This window comes from Gadus macrocephalus, chromosome 4, assembly GCF_031168955.1.
Source record: "Gadus macrocephalus chromosome 4, ASM3116895v1".
Taxonomy (NCBI): domain Eukaryota; kingdom Metazoa; phylum Chordata; class Actinopteri; order Gadiformes; family Gadidae; genus Gadus; species Gadus macrocephalus.
The window spans coordinates 15056251-15075262 of record NC_082385.1 but is presented as its reverse complement, the minus strand read 5'-3'; the positions used below and the strand labels follow the sequence as shown (position 1 = coordinate 15075262).

Sequence of the window (19012 nt, the reverse complement as noted above, 5' to 3'; positions counted from 1 at the left end):
CCTTGCTCTAGGTTCCAAGCGAGCTGAGCCGATGCTAAAAGGTGATGCTAAAAGGTGACTCTCTGGCCACTGATTGGCCAGAGAGTGTGACGAAGTCACGAGAGCGACATGGCAACCATGCTGGTAACAGCCATAGCAGCGCCGCAGCTAACATATTCCACTCCTTCAACTTCTTCAACATGCCAGCTAATAATACGAACACGAATACCATCGCATCGATGTCCTCCATTGTTGTTATGTGGGTTCTGTCCATGTGTGGGTTGCGTAGGTGTTGTTTGCGTCGCGTACAAAAATATGTCACGGCCCTTTCGCGCAGCCGACCGCGCCCACGTCCAGGAGGTACTATTTGCGGTGGAAAAGGACCCGCGCTGCTACCGTGTCGAGTCGTGTCGAGTCGTGTCGTGTCGAGTCGTGTCGAGTCGAGCTACATGTGCGGTGGAAAAGCGGCAATATTGTATGTCGTACTTAGTTATAGTACTTAGTTGTGTAGCATCTTATCCTAGCTATCTTGTTGTATACAGGGAATACTAGCGATTGCTAGTGCTTTAAACTCTTCTGACAAATGTAGTTATTGTAAGTCGCTTTTGATAAAAGCGTCTGCTAACTGTATTAAATGTAAAAATGTGCATGTAAATGTAAACAAGGCAGCCGTATGTTCAAAATCATGTTAAGGTGGGATCATGTGGCATTCAGATGTTATTAGTGTTTGGATTAGGATGATTCAGATGAAAGAGAGCATCCAGACTCCAGGTTCTCCTAATAAGGAAGAGCAGACGGCGGGCCAGCATGGAAAGCCTCCTGGCGGTCTTACTTGGACCTCTGAGCTGTTTACTCTGAGCCGTTGTATCGGATAAACCAAACTAAACAAGAGGGCTCAGTGAGGGCGCCAAGGGGAGGCGCCAAGGGGAGGCGAAAGGGGACGCGGTGAAGACGGCGGCGCCAAGCCCCTCACCTCAAACTTCTGCACCTCGTACTGGAGCTTCTCGATGCTCTGGGCTAACTCCCCGAGGCGGGGGTCCACGCTGGCCGGGTCCCCCATGGCCGGGTTCTTCACGTACACGTCCTTCATCTTGGTCAGGGCGTCCCTGGGAAACACGAGAACCACAGCGGCAACAAGTCAACACGCAGTCCTGAACGAACGAGACAAAACACCTTAAAAAAATAAGCAACTTTAAAAAACATTGAAATAATAATAGTAACAACACCTGTTATGCATGCAATGGAAAGTCAACAGTATGCATTGTTATTTGCATGCCTTAGGGGGCGCTAAGTAAATCAGAGTTAAAATGGATATCATTTAAGTTACCCTTAACAGCAGAGCGCCCCCTAAGGCATGGGAATAACAATGCATACTGTTGACTATCCATTGAATACATAACAACACCGTCAACAAAACAACAACAACAACAACAACAGTGTCCTAATTCCTGGACACCGATGGCAACCACATGGCTAACTGAAAAGGCTAAGTCTGCCGTGGATGCTGACAGTTGCTATGGCTACCTTTGGTCCATCTCTTTCTGTATGTCTTTGTTCAGCTCGTCTATCTTCCCCTGCAGCTTCTTCCTCCTCTGCTCCGGCGGCAGGTGGCTGAAGTCTTCTGGTCCAGAGCCCTGAGAACGGAACAAACAAACAGCGAGAGACGGAGGGGGAACAACAGGGTTAGGATGGAGGGGAGACATGACGACTAACTGACCATTGATCATACGACGTGTGTTAGTTCTCTGGTTGTGAGTTGAAGGGGTTATTTTTCGACGATTTTTCAAGCTAGGAGCATCATGACAACTTCTAGCTCGGGTGAGATTGATTTAGTTGCAGTATTCCTTTAATTTAATACCTCGTAGTATTATTTACGGAATAATGTCAACAAATATATTATTAAAATATGTATAACTCTTGGTTTGTTTGGAAAAACAATAAGGAAACAGGGAAATCTTATTACATTTGAGATCTAAAAATGGTACTATAAGTCTCAGTGCTTAAAAGGACAACTCTGTTTGTGAGAAATCTTGGCAGATTTTCATCCAGTTGGTTTATCTGAACCGATGAGTCAGAGGACTTGGAACGTCCTTACACATCTGGAGAACTCAACGTTCCTCATCAAGACATGGCTAGGCATAAAAAGATGGAGTATATGCAAACAGTTCGGTTGTCAGGAAGTGTCCATTAACAAACACTGGATGTTTTTCTCTGAAGCTAAGAGGTTACGTTTTGGCTTCAGCATCGCTGCTGATCATCTCTAGGGCCGGATCGGTCAGGGACGGCTAGCTGTCTGCTAATCCTCACAGGATGCATTGGGCTAAAGGTCGGGGTTCACTGCTCATCCTGCACCACCTACCACCCCCATGCAGCAACTTACCAGACACGCAGCGTCACAACCAGCAGCTCATTCATTGCCATGCACGGTTTATTGTTTTGATCAGAGGGATCGAGTGCAACCAATCACAGATAGGCATTCACCAGGACAGCATCTAGGGAATATGCAATATGCATCTACTGATTGGAGGGCATGCAGGGTCTACAAAGTGCAACCAACTACAAGAGAAGACATGGATCACAAGGATCCCTACACACACACTCTCTCTCTCTCTCTCCCTCTCTCTCTCTCACACACACACACACACACACACACACACACACACACACACACACACACACACACACACACAACGGTTAGAAATGAGGACTACCGGACTGGTTATTTTTGAAGAAGGACGCAACAGCGTTAATGTTACGCAAGTCTGATCACCTCAATGAGATTCCGGATGTGGGAATTGAGGGTGATCTGCACCACAGACACACACACACAGACACACAGACACACACACAGACACGCACATACACACACAAACATACACACACACACACACAGTTGGGAGGGCAAAGCATGAACACAAACACAAAATCAAATAAAAGGGAGACAACCACAAGATGTCAATAAGTCAAAAATCTCCATACACAAACACAACGTGTACATTGTTAACAACATGTTATCGGAAGGAGGGAAGGGGAAGGGAGGGGGGAGTACATGCTACGTTCATGCCGCTAAGGTCATGGGTTACACGGTCATGCTTACCAGCTTGAGAGAAAGCTTCATGGGGGAGGAGGGGAGAAAAAACACGGAGGGAAGGCAGGAGAGAGAGAGAGAGAGAGAGAGAGAGAGAGAGAGACAGAGAGAGAGAGAGTGTGAGAGAGAGAGGAAAAAGATAACATACAAAAGTCAACATCAGAAGAGGAAGACATTTTGTGTACTTTTGTGGGTAGAATAGGGTCATTTTACAGTTATGATGTTTTGATGATGATGTTGTTGAACTTCACTTCTTCATGAAAAGAGGATTCATGTCTTTTGGGAGAGGCAACATCTATAGATACCTCTGATTTCAAATGGGATCGACGGCAACCCTTTGAGCATTCGGTATACTAATCAGGCTGATTCCAACCAATTTATTCTTGTTTCCTAGCCTCTTTTCTTGATTCTGTGAAGTTCACCAACAAATAGGAAATGTGAAGTCGGCAAGTCAACGCCTACTTGGGAGTCCACTTGCAGGCGTTGAGTTTAGGGGTGTGATTGGGTGAGAGGGTGACACAGATCAATTGTAAAGAAACACGAAAGTGAGAAAGTGAGATTGAAAGACAGCCATTCCTTCCCCAGCTTTCTACTGCCTTATCACACCAGCCAGCAGAGGGCAGTAGAAACACATGTAACGATGAACACACGATGAGCTGCGGCTGAAATGGATGCACGTCCTCAAACGAAATAAGGAAATACCAGAGTAAGGTGGACAAATATATTCAAAATGGCTTCGGTTGAGATGTTAAGTAGAGTAAAAATAAAAAATAAACACAGAATGATGTATATTATCACTCTTAGGAGCCAAAAAAGGAGAAAGATGGCGCTGAATATGATTGACAGGCCTCTTATGCGGTTTCCTGAGTGCCTCTTGGTGAGCAACGAGGAAGTACTTTCTAGTACCTGTTTCTCTGTTGTGTGAGCAGCATGGAGCCTATACATCCTGTAACCGCGTTAGCTCGGCCCGCCAGGTGCACTTTAGCCCGCTAATAGCCTCCTCCATCTCTTCCGCTCTGCTCTGATTCCTCTCACCTCGCGGACGCAGGCAAAGTCCGCCCATCGAGACAACTCCTTCTGATCATCTTCCTATAAATGTATTTTATGTTACCAATTTACCGGCTATAATTGAGTTGGCCATTTGAGTTCCTCAAACAGGAACTGAGCCAACGCCGGATGTAGCCTGCAGCGGTTAACAGTTTCCTTCGGTTTACCGACTGAGACAGACACGGACGTAATACTCATGACTGGGGTGGTTGATGCAGGCCAGGCAGACAACTGAGGCAGACAGCTATGGGAACAGCAGTTAAACAGACATAGCTCTGTATGGAGGGGTCAATTCTTGGGTTTCGGGGAGTCACTAACTCAATTCTGGGGTTTAAGTGTCACTTACACCTCGCGTATCAACCGGCCCCGGTGGCCGGAGGGGTTGCCATTTGAATAGGAGGGCAGACCGCCGGGTAGGCTAATCGATCAATCACAACCATTTTTAGCAGTATCGGGTGCTTGTCTCTTTGTGAATTGACCCCCTGAATGCTCAGGTAGGACAGAAAGACAGACAGACAGACAGACAGACAGACAGACCTCTGCGTGTCTGCAGCGAGCGCAGGGACAGCCAGTGGCCAGGGGGCATGAGCGGCGTGTGATGGGGGGGATGCACAAGGACAGCCCCATCGCTCCCTGGTCATTTGACTTTGGATTTCTGCACATGTCCGAGCCATGTGATCAATATGTTCTCTCACACACACACACACACACACACACACACACACACACACACACACACACACACACACACACACACACACACACACACACACACACACACACACACACACACGCCTCTTTTTTACGAGAATGAAAAAACAGGAAATAAACCATTCATGGTCTGCAAACTTAATATTACCACTGTGTGTGTAGCGCATGGCCTTGGACGCTCCCACACAAACGCTCGCGCGCACACGCACAAACACGCATTGTCCCACACATACACACACACACACACACACTTACAACATATCGCCTGGCTTCGTAAGCACAGGTGGGCTGGCCCAGAGTCCTCTTCATGAGATCTTTGTGATAAATAAGCGAGCGGGTGCGCGGCTGCTGCGGTGGGCGTCAGGGAGAACACACACACTCACAGTCAGTCGGGCAGCAGCGCCGCCTCCGACGCGGCTAACCACAAAGGCTATCGCATCTTCATCAATGCACAGCACAAACATACAAAGCACTCGCAAAAAACATCCGTACAGACGCACACACGCTGTGCAAAGACACACACATACACAAGCCTGCTATCTCTTAACTATGCAAATTATGATTGAAACAGTGCCCCGCTTTGACTGTTGCAGCATAACAGTGCCGTACATGGAACTACAGCTATAAGCATTGAAGGTTGCAGATCAATCTATTTAGCTTTGTATTGACACAGGGTTTAAATACGGTACATATTTTCTATGGTGAGGGTTAATGCTGTTTTACATAGAAAACATTTTCTGTCTCATTCTTAAGTGCTACTAAAAACACACAGAAACAAAAACTGAAAACTTAAAACAACATGTATATACATTTAACAATATACATTGATCATTACAATGACATGAAAAGGAATGCCAGTCTATTTCCAGGTATGGTTCCAGTCAGCACCTCGCTGTCTTATCGAATGAGCTGTCAAACAATTCCTTCAGTGACAGGCTTCTTTCACAGCTATAGAAATCTTTCACATTCGTTCCTCTTTTTTCCCATTGAACCCCTCCAAGTTCAAACTATAATCTTTCAATCTTTGATACACTCATGCATTCACGTGTCACTCTGGCGTGCTTCTCTATGCTAGCTCTTGCTATTGCAGCACTTCCTCTATTCTAAACGTGCACTTCCTGCTTGATTTCTCTTCTTCTGCTGACCTTGCGTGCTTCCTCTATGACACACACACACACACACACACACACACACACACACACACACACACACACACACACACACACACACACACACACACACACACACACACACACACACACACACACACACACACACACACACACACACACACAGTAGAAACCTTGCCCTTTAATCTTCTGAGTATAAATAAAACGTTTTTGTTTTGTGAGAGACCCGGAAGGAACCTGGACGCCAGGCTCTGGGGTCAGGCGCTCACTGAAAGCTGCAGTCGGTAAAAAAAAATGACCTTTAACAGCCGACTGATTGCATTGACTATCAAGACAGAGGGGGTTTCCTTATAAAGATATGGGTGACAGCATTGTAAGCACTTTTCTCTATTGAGGCCACCTTTCAGGAATTCTAAATAGGCCTTCGAACTCGGCCACACAAAGCACTGAAGCGGCCTCACCCTGCCACTACACCGCTCACCTAACTGCAGCTTGGGGTTCGCTGAACCCACCAATCGCTGAGCTTGTTTCCGCGCGCTTCAAAAATGGCCAATCTCATTTCCTAAGACGGATGCGACAGAGCTGCGGTTGAGGTCACCGCCTCGGCCGAGCCGTTGCAGATCGCTCTCCCCTTCTAGTTAGTCGTCGTTGATGAGGTGGAGATGAGAGGGATGGTGGTTTTTGAACATGGAGTCAGCATGAAGTTAGCGGGCGGAAAGACCAGAGTGTTGGTGGGACAGATGAAAGGAGTCATGTGTGCAAACGAGCTCTACGCTATGGTAGCATGCTAGAGGAGCTAGGACAAAACAAAGGAGGCAGAGCACTGCAGAGGTGAGGTGGAGGCCTGTCTGATGGGGTTGAGGTCTGGCTTTAAGTGTTTGGATTCAGGGGGATATGAATCTTACTTTGGGTTGAATAGAAATGCTACCTTCGCTAACATCATCTTTTCATTTCCCTAGGCACAGTAAAAATCTAAACATATTTAGAAGTGACTATATAAATAGATATGAAACTGTCAACCCTATTTCAAGGCTCAATGCTTGCACAATTCTATCTCAAGGCTACCTCCTTTCTTCCTTTACGCCATCTAGATTTCACCTCAAGGCTACCTTGAAGCTTCCTGAACAACTCATTTCTACCGCCATTCTAGATCAACTTAACGTCATTTCCTCAATGCTAGATATATTGTATCTCAACATTTCCGCAGCTCTACCTCAACACAAGCTAAATGCTAGCTCAACACTACCTCACCAATGCATCAATGCTACCTCAACGCTACCTCATCAATGCTAACTCAGCACTAGCTCAAAGCTAGCTCAATGCTCCCTCAGCCAACGCCTCAACGCCATACCTCAATGCTAGCTCGAGGCTATACCTCACCTGTGCAGTGGTGCAGGATAGAACCCAGCGATTTGGGGGGGGGGGGGGGGCAGAGGACAGGGAGAGCGGACGCACACAAAAGATGACAACATCACAGCGACGGGACACACGCACACATACACACCAATGCACACACACAAACACCAACGCACACTTACCCCACGCCTCAGGCTCCTGAGACAATGCATTTTGGGTTTTGAAGCCATGAAGTCGTTGAGACGGTGGGAGAGGGGCTCCTTGTGCTGCTTGGGAGACTGGGAGTCGTTGGGAACAGCAGAGGGTGAGGGCGGGGCTGAGGTAGGGGGGGCTGGGGGGGGCTGGTGGGGGGATACTAACAGGGACATAAGCTACCAGTCAGAGAGAGGAGGGGGGGGGGAGCCCAATGACGAAGAGAGCAGGACAAAAGTTGGGTTGAGAATTGAAAAAACAAGGGAACAAAAAGACAAAGGAGGAGAAGAAGAAAAAAAAGGAGGGGAACACAAAACGTGATAAATAAGCCTCCTACGGTTATTTCGAGAGAGAATGAAAAAACGCTACAAACCCAAACAAACCGAAAACCAAAAGCCCAGAGTCGCACACATGGACAACAGAAGGGTGTCTGGGTCTAGTTCTTGCGCTGGTTCAGTTTGTTGACGAACACTGTCACAAAAAGACACCAACAGAAAGAAATAATCGTTGAAAGATGGCGGCAGGGTGGAAAAGCATAAAGAGGTCTCGACGCAAGCAGCTGCCAACCAAGCGCAAAACGTTTGTGCGAGCACGTTCAAACCTCCATTTATCAAGTTATTTTATTCCCTCCCTGGAATCCGTAGCACATGCAAGGATAAGCTAGAAACTCATTTGGGTTCAGCCGAATCAAAGGTAACCATTGAAATCAGGTAATGGTACTCATCAGATGTCCGTGAGCTCCTCTGTAAAGGTGCTAAGCTCCTCGAGCCTTGAGGGGAAAGGGTGAATGGATGAGCATGCAGGTGAGGGTGAGTTTTTCACAATGAAATTCAGGAGGAGGGAGACAGATTATCCATTAACCAGTCCATGTCTCCCGAATAATAACTTCTCAAGGAGTTCTTGGGATTGCCAACATGACGTTTCGAACCGACCACTGATACGGTACTGAAGCACCACTTCAGATTCAACATCCTTATCGAATGAAGAGAAAATCGTGCACGTTTGTGTGATTATATCAAGCATGCATGCATTCAATATGCACATTAGTGTGTGGATGCGTGGGACACAATCAACTCTTCTGCACCTAGCACTGGGTTAACACTGCGTACAACACTGAATACATTGATGCATTCATCAGCACTTCTGTAGCTGAACACCAAACACAATGACACAGGCCAAAGTGTCTTCTCCCTCCCTTCTTCTAACCCTGCCCAGACGGCCAATCAGAATCCGGCGGCACTGCTCTCGAAACCAAGACGATTAGGATGGCATTCTCGGGCCGATTACCAGCAAGTCAGCCATCGTGAGAGCGTTAGTCCAGTCGTGATAGGATATTAATGGCATATCATTGTCAGTCGAGAGGGTGACCAGAACAGGAAGTAGAAATGCATTAGTGTGTTAACCATACACAGTGAGTGGGGAGGCTCCACAGAGGGGAGGGGGGGCCGCTGAAGGTGGGCCAGCGATCGGGGGTGGAGGGGGAAAGGAAACTGGTTGCAAACAATAACAAAAAAAGGTCCCTTCAAAACTAACGACACGTTTTTAACTGAACGACAAAATCGCTCCACGAAATGACATCAAATTACTCTAGGATTAACAATCTGAAATAAACATGATGATGAATATATACGGATACTTTTGTCATTGAATTAGCGGCGATACAAAAAACACATGTGATACAGTTATACAATATGAACCCATAACCAAGAAACTTAAACTTTCACGTTCTTAAAGAACGACCACTAGAGATGACATGGTGGCGGTCAGGTGACTGGGTCTGCCTATAGTGGGCTTGCCGGTGTGTGTCGGTGTTACCTTGTTCTTGTTCTTGATGAAAGGCCACAGCTTGCCTTTGCTCTTCCCGCCCGGCTTCTCCTTGCTCTCCCTGGGGTTGGACAGGCTGGTCTCCGACGTCGTCCTCGTGATGGCCTGGCCGTAGTCCTCAAAGTCCACGTCTCCCGGGGGCTCGAACCCGGATTTGTAGGACTCCACCACCAGCTGGGAGTCCTGGGTGGCGCGATACGGTCACAGAGATGGATTCGAGGTCAACTGTTTGGCCCGTAATGCTTCAATGATGGGTCTCCATCACGGCAGCCACTGCGCTCCTAACCGTCCCTGGAAGGAGGCTTTCTGCGCTCAGGTTTCTTCCTTGACGATAAAAAGGTTTTTCCATGCACTTTGGGGGTTAAGGGTTGGGGGGGGGGGGGGGGGTCATAAAATATGGCCTGTGAAGCCATTGCACACTGTGATTTAGCGACATACAATTAAAATGATTTAATTTGACTGCTCTTTTGGTCATTTGGTCTGACAATACCCTAGACTAGCTAAACATATATATATATATATATATATATATATATATATATATATATATATATACATACATTACCGCAGCTCTGCCGTTATATATATGTTTTTTTATTCCACTATTCAAACAGTGTTTGTTTGTCATGTTCTGTTATCAGAGGCTTCCAATGCGCTGGCCGGTGTGAATCAGTTTGGGTTCCTCCGTGGACGAGAAAACAGAGCAACCAGTCCTCAATGTGTCTGACTGTTAACGCGATTAAAACAACAGTTTCGGGTCAGGCTAGGGGCGCGATTGTTAAGCGGCGGAAAAAGCACATGCATCACCAGGCGCAGTTCATGTGTGGGCAGATAAAGACAGCGAGACAGAGGGTCTGCACCGGAGTAAGGGGCCAAAGATCAGACCCTCGCTGCTCTGTACTCTGGCTCAAAGCAAAACACACAAAGGGTCTTTGGCCAGCGGGGGGCTGGTTGTCCCGATTGCTGCCGTGGAACTAGGTGAACATAATCGCGTTGCAACAGTTGGGTTGTGTTTCCTATATCTTGATCAAGTGTATGTAGCCTGGGTAGTAACATTCTTCATCCTTCCCTACTGTCGTTTCGTTGGTTGTTTCGTTTAGGAATAACCAAGAAGCACGGGGACAGTAATTGATTCATAAAGTAAGTGGCAGAAAATAATTGATGAATGTAATATTTACTCCTTCTTACCTACTAATCTATTTAGCAGGCGCTTTCATCTTGAGCAACTTACAGTGTACCTTTCAGACCACTAGACGTCAAAAGCATTTAACAATGGTGCCGTCATCGGCAATGCTTTCATGAAACGTTAAACAGATGCAAGTAACAAAAAGCTGCAACAATAGGTGCTAAACTCAATGAAACATTGAAACATTGGTATATTCACAGGCTTCTATCTAAAGATGAGGGTTTGGCAGACGCTCTACCACCCACTGAAGGTCCTGACCCACCGGTTGAGAATCTCTGCACAAGACTCTCCTGAGTACATGGGATACCGATCTAGAGATAGTGTGAGTGACTCACTGTGTGCATTCAATGGGTTGGCTTGCATGTAGCGGCGTGAGCTTACAGTTTTGGCATCGATGGACTCTGCGGCCTTGGTCATGCCGTCCAGACACTTCCCCACGATGGGCAGCACCTGGCGGTCGACGTCGGCGAACGTCTTCATGCAGTCTCCCACCCGCTCAATCCTCTTCTCCTCCATCTCTTGGATTTTCTACGGAGGAAATAAAAAAACACAGGTGGTGGAGTTGAAAATGAGTTCTTTGGATGTTCCTCCCCAACCTGCACGGTGGAAACTTTACCGCTGCAGCCGACACGTTTGTAAACCATGTGATCAGCACAGACCAGACTGCTTGGGAGGGGGGGGGGGGGCTTTGGTTGATTGGGTCATGGGAGGATGGCCTACATTTATTTTCAGAATTTCAAATATTGCTGACGAAAGGGATATTACCATACTTCTTGTGTGGTTTGCCCTGCTGTTCTACTTAGGGATTTGGAATCATTTATTGTAAAGTGATTTTCTCAATCCTATTTATTTCCTTCAGATACCTCCACTTGGCATGATACTATGATAAAAGTAAAAACAGGGAAGTAATGCTACTCAGTGATTGATGATAATGATTGGAGATAATGATTGTTGATTGCCGTTCACTGAGTGACGATGAGCTGCGTAGCCCGCTACCTGGAATATGTTGGGGATGACGCTGTAATAATGGTCGTTTTGCTCCTGGTTGAACTTCTGCAGGTAGGCCGAGTATTCGTTCTTGCTGTCCGAAGCCATCTGGTGCCTGACCTGAGCCTGCTGGCGAGCCTGGGGGGAGAGAGACAATTTAAATCAACACGCTGATTCTCGCTTTCTCTCGGTCTTGATCTCTCTTTCACCACGCACACGCACGCACACACACACACACACACACACACACACACACACACACACACACACACACACACACACACACACACACACACACACACACACACACACACACACACACACACACACACACACACACACACACACACGCGCGCACGCGCACACGCACGCGCACACGCAAGCACACACACACACTCAATCACTCGCACACACTCTCTCAAGTCATGTCTCATGGCGCTTCACCACAGATAAGCTACATGTAGCGGCTAACAAAACCGTATCGATATAAAGTGGATATGCGATTGTGAAATCAGTACTCATCCACTCACGCATGCTCATGTTTGTGTACGAAAGAACACGTGCACGGACATAGACATTATTTGGGGTAAGGGGGGGTAAGGGGCAGCCATAGCTCATGGAACAAACACTGCATGTGGGCCACAACAAACTCCCGGGAGCTGGCTCCGACACCGTAGAGACAGAGGAGTCTGCACTATCTCTCAGACTGCGTGATACGTTACACCAGTCGGTTCAGGGAGGGGAGGTGGACGCAACGGGACTAGCCCATAGGAGAGCAGATGGAGGGAAGATTACCTCAGCCAGACAGCATGTGGGTGTGTGTGTGTGTGTGTGTGTGTGTGTGTGTGTGTGTGTGTGTGTGTGTGTGTGTGTGTGTGTGTGTGTGTGTGTGTGTGTGTGTGTGTGTGTGTGTGTGTGTGTGTGTGTGTGTGTGTGTGTATTGTGCTTTCCCTGGCTGTGTTTTTCTCCAGCACAAGGACTTCAGGCCGAGCTAAACCATGTCCACTTGTGGATATCCTCATGGACAACAACAGACAGAACCCTTCTGTTATATAATTATTCCCATGACACTGACCCCCCCACCAAGACCGAAACTTTCACCATCTTTACTCTTATACCTTTATGTAATGAAAACCTGAACCTAAACCGCACATTTCTAACGGCCAGAATACCGTCTGTTACTGAGTTTGACTTCATGTGGCCTAAAGTTTAATTAAAAAATGCGTCCTCATTGCATTCTATAAGTCTCTGCTTCATCCATCCCCATCCTGTGCCTTCTATAGATCTGTGCCGTCCTATACACAGGATTCACCAGAATCAGCTTACTGCAGAAAAGTAATTAATTCATTTATTCCTACGGTCTGTATTCCTCATCTCACCTCAACCAACACTAGCAAACATAATCGACATAGATGAACAGTTTTTGAAAGAGAGAGCGAGGAAAAGGGAGATGCATGTTAGTAGAGCAGGGAGTCTCGTGGTACAAACACAACGCAACAACCTCAAGAGGCGTTGAACAACGCATGTGCCCATGCACTTTCAGCACGTCCGTGTTAAGCACCAACGCATGCCAAGCCTTGATGGGTGTGCACACGGGTTGGTGAAGGCAGCATTGCCATGGCAACTTGACTGATAACAGACACCATCGAAACAAGCAGCCGTCACTACCACTGCATCACATCCTGTTATCCTGGTTTCCAGGAAACACCCGCTAACGTGTGCTGCGGTTGACAGGCACACACACACACACACACACACACACACACACACACACACACACACACACACACACACACACACACACACACACACACACACACACACACACACACACACACACACACACACACACACACACACACAAATTAAGAAAAAACAGCTACACAATCAGTTGCTCAGCTACATACTGAGGCTGTGTTCTGAATCATCCGCCCGCATTGCCCGTTAAAACCAATTTGAGTAGCGGTGGACCCACGAAAAACGGCCTTTGCCCTTTCAACACAGAGCGACGTCTTTCACCCCACTGAGACAAGTGTGTTGGGTAGGAGACAGGCACACAAGCTTGTGTATATGGGGGGCTGATGGGACAGCCGTGTCACAGAGCCGGGTGTCACGCGACGGGCGAGAGTGTCCGGACAACATACTTCGAGACAGCGTTCCGCACAGAAGACAACAAACCATCGCCGTCAGGTGGACTACCTACCTTGTGTGTACTTCGCTTCAAGGTATAGCATAAAGTAAATGTACAGGAAAAGAAAAACACACACACACACAAAGGATTGTTAGCCGTCAAATGGCTAAGAAGGTATGCTATTCCCGAGAAACCGGCCATGATAAGGGACAGTTAAGTGCGTGGTTGGACAATTAAACACACAACTCTACAGAGGACAATACACAGCAGCAGCCCTCCCTAGACCACTGCAATAAAATCACTGGTGAAGGATTGAGTGGCGATCATGATTTTAATTTCTCCAGACATTATAACTTTATGATGGCCTCTACAAGCTCCTCAGCGAGAGAGTGTGTGTGTGTGTGTGTGTGCGTGCGTTCGTGCATGCGTATGTGTATGTTTATGTGTATGTGTATGTGTATGTGTGCGTGTGTATCTGTGTGTTTCTGTGTGAATCTGTGTGTTTCTGCGTGTGTGTGTGTGTGTGTGTCTTTGTGTCTGAGTGTGCATGTGCATATGTGATTGTGTGCGTGGGGTCCCTCAAGGGCCCCATAACCAGCCATGTGGATATATGGCCTGCGAGGCAAAAACCCCAAATTGAGGGGTTTCCCTGCCAGTAAGGGAGAGCTGACGGCTCTGAGGTTTTCACAAACTGGGCGGCAAACCACATGGGCCTCGCTCAACAAATTGTGTTGAAGGTTGAGCTCACCTCCACATTCATCTGTATGACCAGTGACTGTGGAGATGGACGGCTGACACAACCTGAGAGTCTAAAAACCCCCCTCTCAATCTTGGACTTCGCTGGCATGCTTTGCATTAATGCTGTAGAACTAGTGCAACGGAAATATGGCAACACTAACACCCCGTCAGACCACGACCACAACTCCAAGATGTCGACATGATTGTCGAAGACAAATGCACACAAACACACAAACAAGATCAAGTAGAAAGAATGTCTAAATAATGTGCAAAGTCTCCTTCCTTCTTTCTTTCTTTATCGTCAAGAAAGAAACGTTCAACTCTACCCCCTCATACCCCTTTCTTCCATGACACATTATTCCTAACCATGAACCATAACCTAAATATGAGCATATTCTTTTGTGTGCATCAGTGTGTGAGGGCATGTACATAATGTGCATGCGTGTCTGCATGACTGCGGCTCCGGAAGCAATCGAAGGACAGAGGGGCTCATTTGGCCCAGTTTTGGCCCCTGTCCGGCCAAGGCAACCGGCCCCACTGAGTGTGGCGGCCTCTTGTTTCCTCTGACCGGCTCTTCCTCTCTAAAGGCATTATCATACTGATGCTAATTAGCATACTGATGCAAATCACGCCTGAAACCCCGTGCTCCGGTACCACCGAGCGTTACCGGAGCACGTGGTTCAAGCACGATTTGCATAAGTATGCTAATTAGCATCGGTTAGCATTGGTAGCGGTAGCAATAGGAGCAGCATGGGGCATGGGGACGGCCCAGCGTGCCTCTGGGGAAGCGTGGGTTCTTCCGCGAGGGTAGGGGGTGGGCGCTTATCTCCCAGGCTACACACTGAGCGGTTGTGACAGCAGCGAGTGAAGTGACATCATCCTCCTTGCTCCCAGGGGCACTGGGGGAGGTGGCGGAGTGTGTGTGTGTGTGTGTGTGTCTCTGTGTGAGTGTGTCTGTGTGTGTGTTTGTGTGTGTCTCTCTGTGTGTGTCTCTGTGTGTGTGTGTGTGTCTGTGTCTCTGTGTGTGTGTGTCCCTGTGTGTGTGTGTGTCTGTGTGTGTGTGTGTGTGTGTGTGTGTGTGTGTGTGTGTGTGTGTGTGTGTGTGTGTGTGTGTGCGTGCGTGTGTTTGGGGGGAGGGGGTTTTTCCGCTGAAAACTGCTGAGGGTCTGGTGACCACTGCATGAGCAGCGCCCACGCACCAAGAGGTTGGGTGTTGGAGACGACCAAAACAAGTATGCAACCTCAAAGGACCGCAAAAACATGCCTATAATGATCACACACACAAACATATAAACACACACACACACACACACACACACACACACACACACACACACACACACACACACACACACACACACACACACACACACACACACACACACACACACACACACACACACACACACACACACAACACTTCGTAGAGTTGCAGACACAGACAAACAGTTTACTGTTCTGCCAAGTGCCACAGAGACAAGTCACAAAGCAGTCTGCGGCCGGCCCAGCCATGAGTGTTCAAGAACGAGCTACATGGAGCCTTGTTGCTAACCAGCAGATCACTGCACCGCAGGGACAAAGCCAGCCTATGCCATTTGACGCAGTAAGCACAAAACACATGACAGCGCCCCCGGAGGTGGAAGTACTGTACTAACATGGAGTTGTGGTTTTGGGAAATGAAAGAAGGGAGATTATAAATGATAAGAGGCATGTCCATAAAGTGTTTTAATAGAACAAGTGAATGTGACACTAGTCAAAGGCAAGGCGAGAGCAGAGTAACAGGTGTGTACGTTGGGTGAGCACAGTTTGGCTTCGGGGCACTAGCTTACGGTGGCCTGCGGGAAATGTAGCAGGGTTGGAGCACAAACCTTTTCTACGTCCGCTTTCGTCACATTAATGTCGGCGTCCATCTTCTCAAAGTGCTGCTGTGCTCGCTCCGCCTCTTTGCAGTCCCTCTCAAATTTTCTTTTACACTGGAACGAAGAGAGATCATTTCATTAAAAGGCTTGTCTTCAACCGACGCTTCACACTCACGCCCTCAGACCGTTCAAGCACAGTGTGAAAATAAATTAGTAATTTTCCTAACACCGCTTTTAGAATCTGATACGGTCAGTCCATCCGACCGTGAAAAAACAAAACAAGCATTGTGTAAAAGGGAGAGAATTGAAAATAACCCATTTTACTTCGATCACATACTCAGATGCCCAGACCGATGACCAGCACTGTGTATGAATTACCCATACGTTATATTATACATCCTTACATACCAACGACAACGTGCGTCACGCGAAGCGTACGACAAACAGTGCGTCACCTCTTCGTCACGCACAGTGTGTGTGTGACAGTGGTGTGTTTATCACAGACAGAACCCCCCCACCCCAGGGCAGTGTCCCAGTCCTCAGCCTGAAGATTAAACTAATGTTCATAGTGGCTATTTGTATACAGGAGGGATGAGGGGGGGGGGGGGGGGGAGACATTCAAACAGCCAGCAGAGCCTCTTCTCTGCTTCCAACTCAACAATCACTGTTTGTTGGGCAAGTGTGCACTCTGACCTCGGCTGAGTTGGCTGACCAACAATGGCATCATTGAGCCCCCAAGGCAGTTATGTATCTCACTCACACACACACACACACACACACACACACACACACACACACACACACACGCACACACGCAGACACGCAGACACACACACACACACACACACACACACACACACACACACACACACACACACACACACACACACACACACACACACACACACACACACACACAGTTTCTCGATCCCGCCCACCACCCAGCCAGCTTGGAGCGTGACCAGGCAGAGATAATAGAAGAGGGTTGTGGTGTTCTGTGAAATCTCTTACTTCCTAGAAACAAATGTATATATCTGACGTGCGTGTCGGTTACTTCACGGTTGACATGGGGTGGGGCTTGGGGGGGGGGGTCTGCTTGCTTGGTATGAGTAAAGTGTGGGTACACATTGGAGTCACTAAACGGAACCAAACTGTCAATCGCGTCCGATAAGGAGTTGTGCAGTGTTTCTGTTGCTCTTTAAACCGGTGGAAATTCCAGAACCTTCCCCAGGCGGTGTGACTTACTGCTTCCAGCGTCTTCCACGAGCTCTCGATCTGCTGCTGCGCCTTGCGTCCGTCGTGGAAGTGCTGCAGACCACCGAGGGGAGAGGGAGACAGGACAGCACACACACAGACAGAGAGACAGAGACAGAGACAGAGACAGAGAGAGAGAGAGAGAGACAGAGACAGAGACAGAGACAGAGACAGAGACAGAGAGAGAGACAGAGACAGAGACAGAGACAGAGACAGAGACAGAGACAGAGACAGAGAGAGAGACAGAGACAGAGACAGAGACAGAGAGATTAAAGGGATGCATTGGTGGATATCAAGGGTTCTGTGGGTTGAAAATTATATGTTTCTGGGATTTGCCCGTGTGTGTGTGTTTGCTACCCAAAAACCTGTGAGTTCATACCTGTGAAAAATGCTTTTTCCTGGAATTTCACACATTGAGACACTAATAGTTGACTGACTCATAATTGGCTTGGGAAAAGGGATGAAATGAAGCCCATTCTGCAGCCTCTCGGGATACCGACTGTCCGTGTTAGTACATAGTTGGACCATGTTTATTTATTTTTACACAAACAACATAAATCCACCATTATATTGTTATATTATGCCTCCTCCCTGTTGTTTTCAATGGAGTTGTCCGAGCTGATGACCGAGTTTAGTTAAGTCTGGAATGTCATTGGCTCATCTGCGTTCTAAGGGCGGAGCTTAGCGACAGGTCAATTGTATAATCCTAGTGCCGAAGCCTTCCTGTAACAGAGATTAAAGATATAGAGTGGAGGTCGACTTTATCAAATAAAGCCAGCCTCCCTCTTTAATAAGGTATTAACTTTATTAACTGCGTTGGATTAATTGATATTGGTTCATCCATCATTGAACAGACCAGTCCACTGTGTGTCACCATGGTTTTGTGTTCAATGATCCGGGACCCTTGACTTCCTGTTAATACCCTTATCTACAGCTCAGGTACTTTCCGTGTTGCTGCACCGCAACCTGTTTCTGCCTCACTTCCACCTTTCACACTAGGCCCAGAATGTTGTACTTACGGCCATTCAGTCATTTAGCACTAGGACATGGGGCATGCAATGAACTTATAGATAGAGAACCTGGTAGAGTGGGCACACTGCGGACCATGAGGATCACTGGGCACTGTAACATTCAGGGGGGGTCGAAAGATCCCAGCCACTACACTACCCCCTATGCACTGTCAAAGTAATGTAGATTAATCTCTATCTCACCAGGTGGATACAAACTACTTGCTACATTTTCAATGAGCCCAGGCAAGGCCCTAGACTAGGATTCAGTGGTAAAGCTAGGGTAGGCGATTTCTTTTAGAGGCATTTATTGTCCTATGTATTGAAATTCTGTTGACATTCCGACTGCAATCAATGAACAGAATTCAAACAATAATTCTGCAATAACAAACTCATTAGGCTTTACCGGAGTCAAGGCTAGGCAGACAGCTAAAGCTAGCGACCTAGTCATGTGTTTTGGGGGAGGGGCTTTGGAATGAGGCCTGATGGGAGGAGTCAGATATTTCGGTTTAATACCTTCAAA

General features: G+C 47.5%; 1 protein-coding gene across 18 annotated transcripts in view; it reads right to left on the bottom strand.

The window, feature by feature from the left end:
• Positions 1-19012, bottom strand: part of LOC132456182 (formin-binding protein 1) — a 51037-nt gene that overhangs the window by 7424 nt on the left and 24601 nt on the right. For 7 of the 18 annotated variants that reach the window (XM_060050466.1, XM_060050464.1, XM_060050457.1 and 4 more), the window contains exons 5-14: positions 17474-17536; positions 16238-16342; positions 11510-11638; positions 10895-11041; positions 9319-9510; positions 7494-7682; positions 3077-3091; positions 2750-2785; positions 1504-1613; positions 953-1085 (exon numbers count right to left, since the gene is read on the bottom strand). In XM_060050466.1, the coding sequence (XP_059906449.1) occupies positions 953-1085; positions 1504-1613; positions 2750-2785; positions 3077-3091; positions 7494-7682; positions 9319-9510; positions 10895-11041; positions 11510-11638; positions 16238-16342; positions 17474-17536 (1119 nt within the window). The remainder of the gene's footprint in view (positions 1-952; positions 1086-1503; positions 1614-2749; positions 2786-3076; positions 3092-7493; positions 7683-9318; positions 9511-10894; positions 11042-11509; positions 11639-16237; positions 16343-17473; positions 17537-19012) is intronic. The other 11 variants (XM_060050463.1, XM_060050458.1, XM_060050459.1 and 8 more) reach the window with 11 other exon arrangements.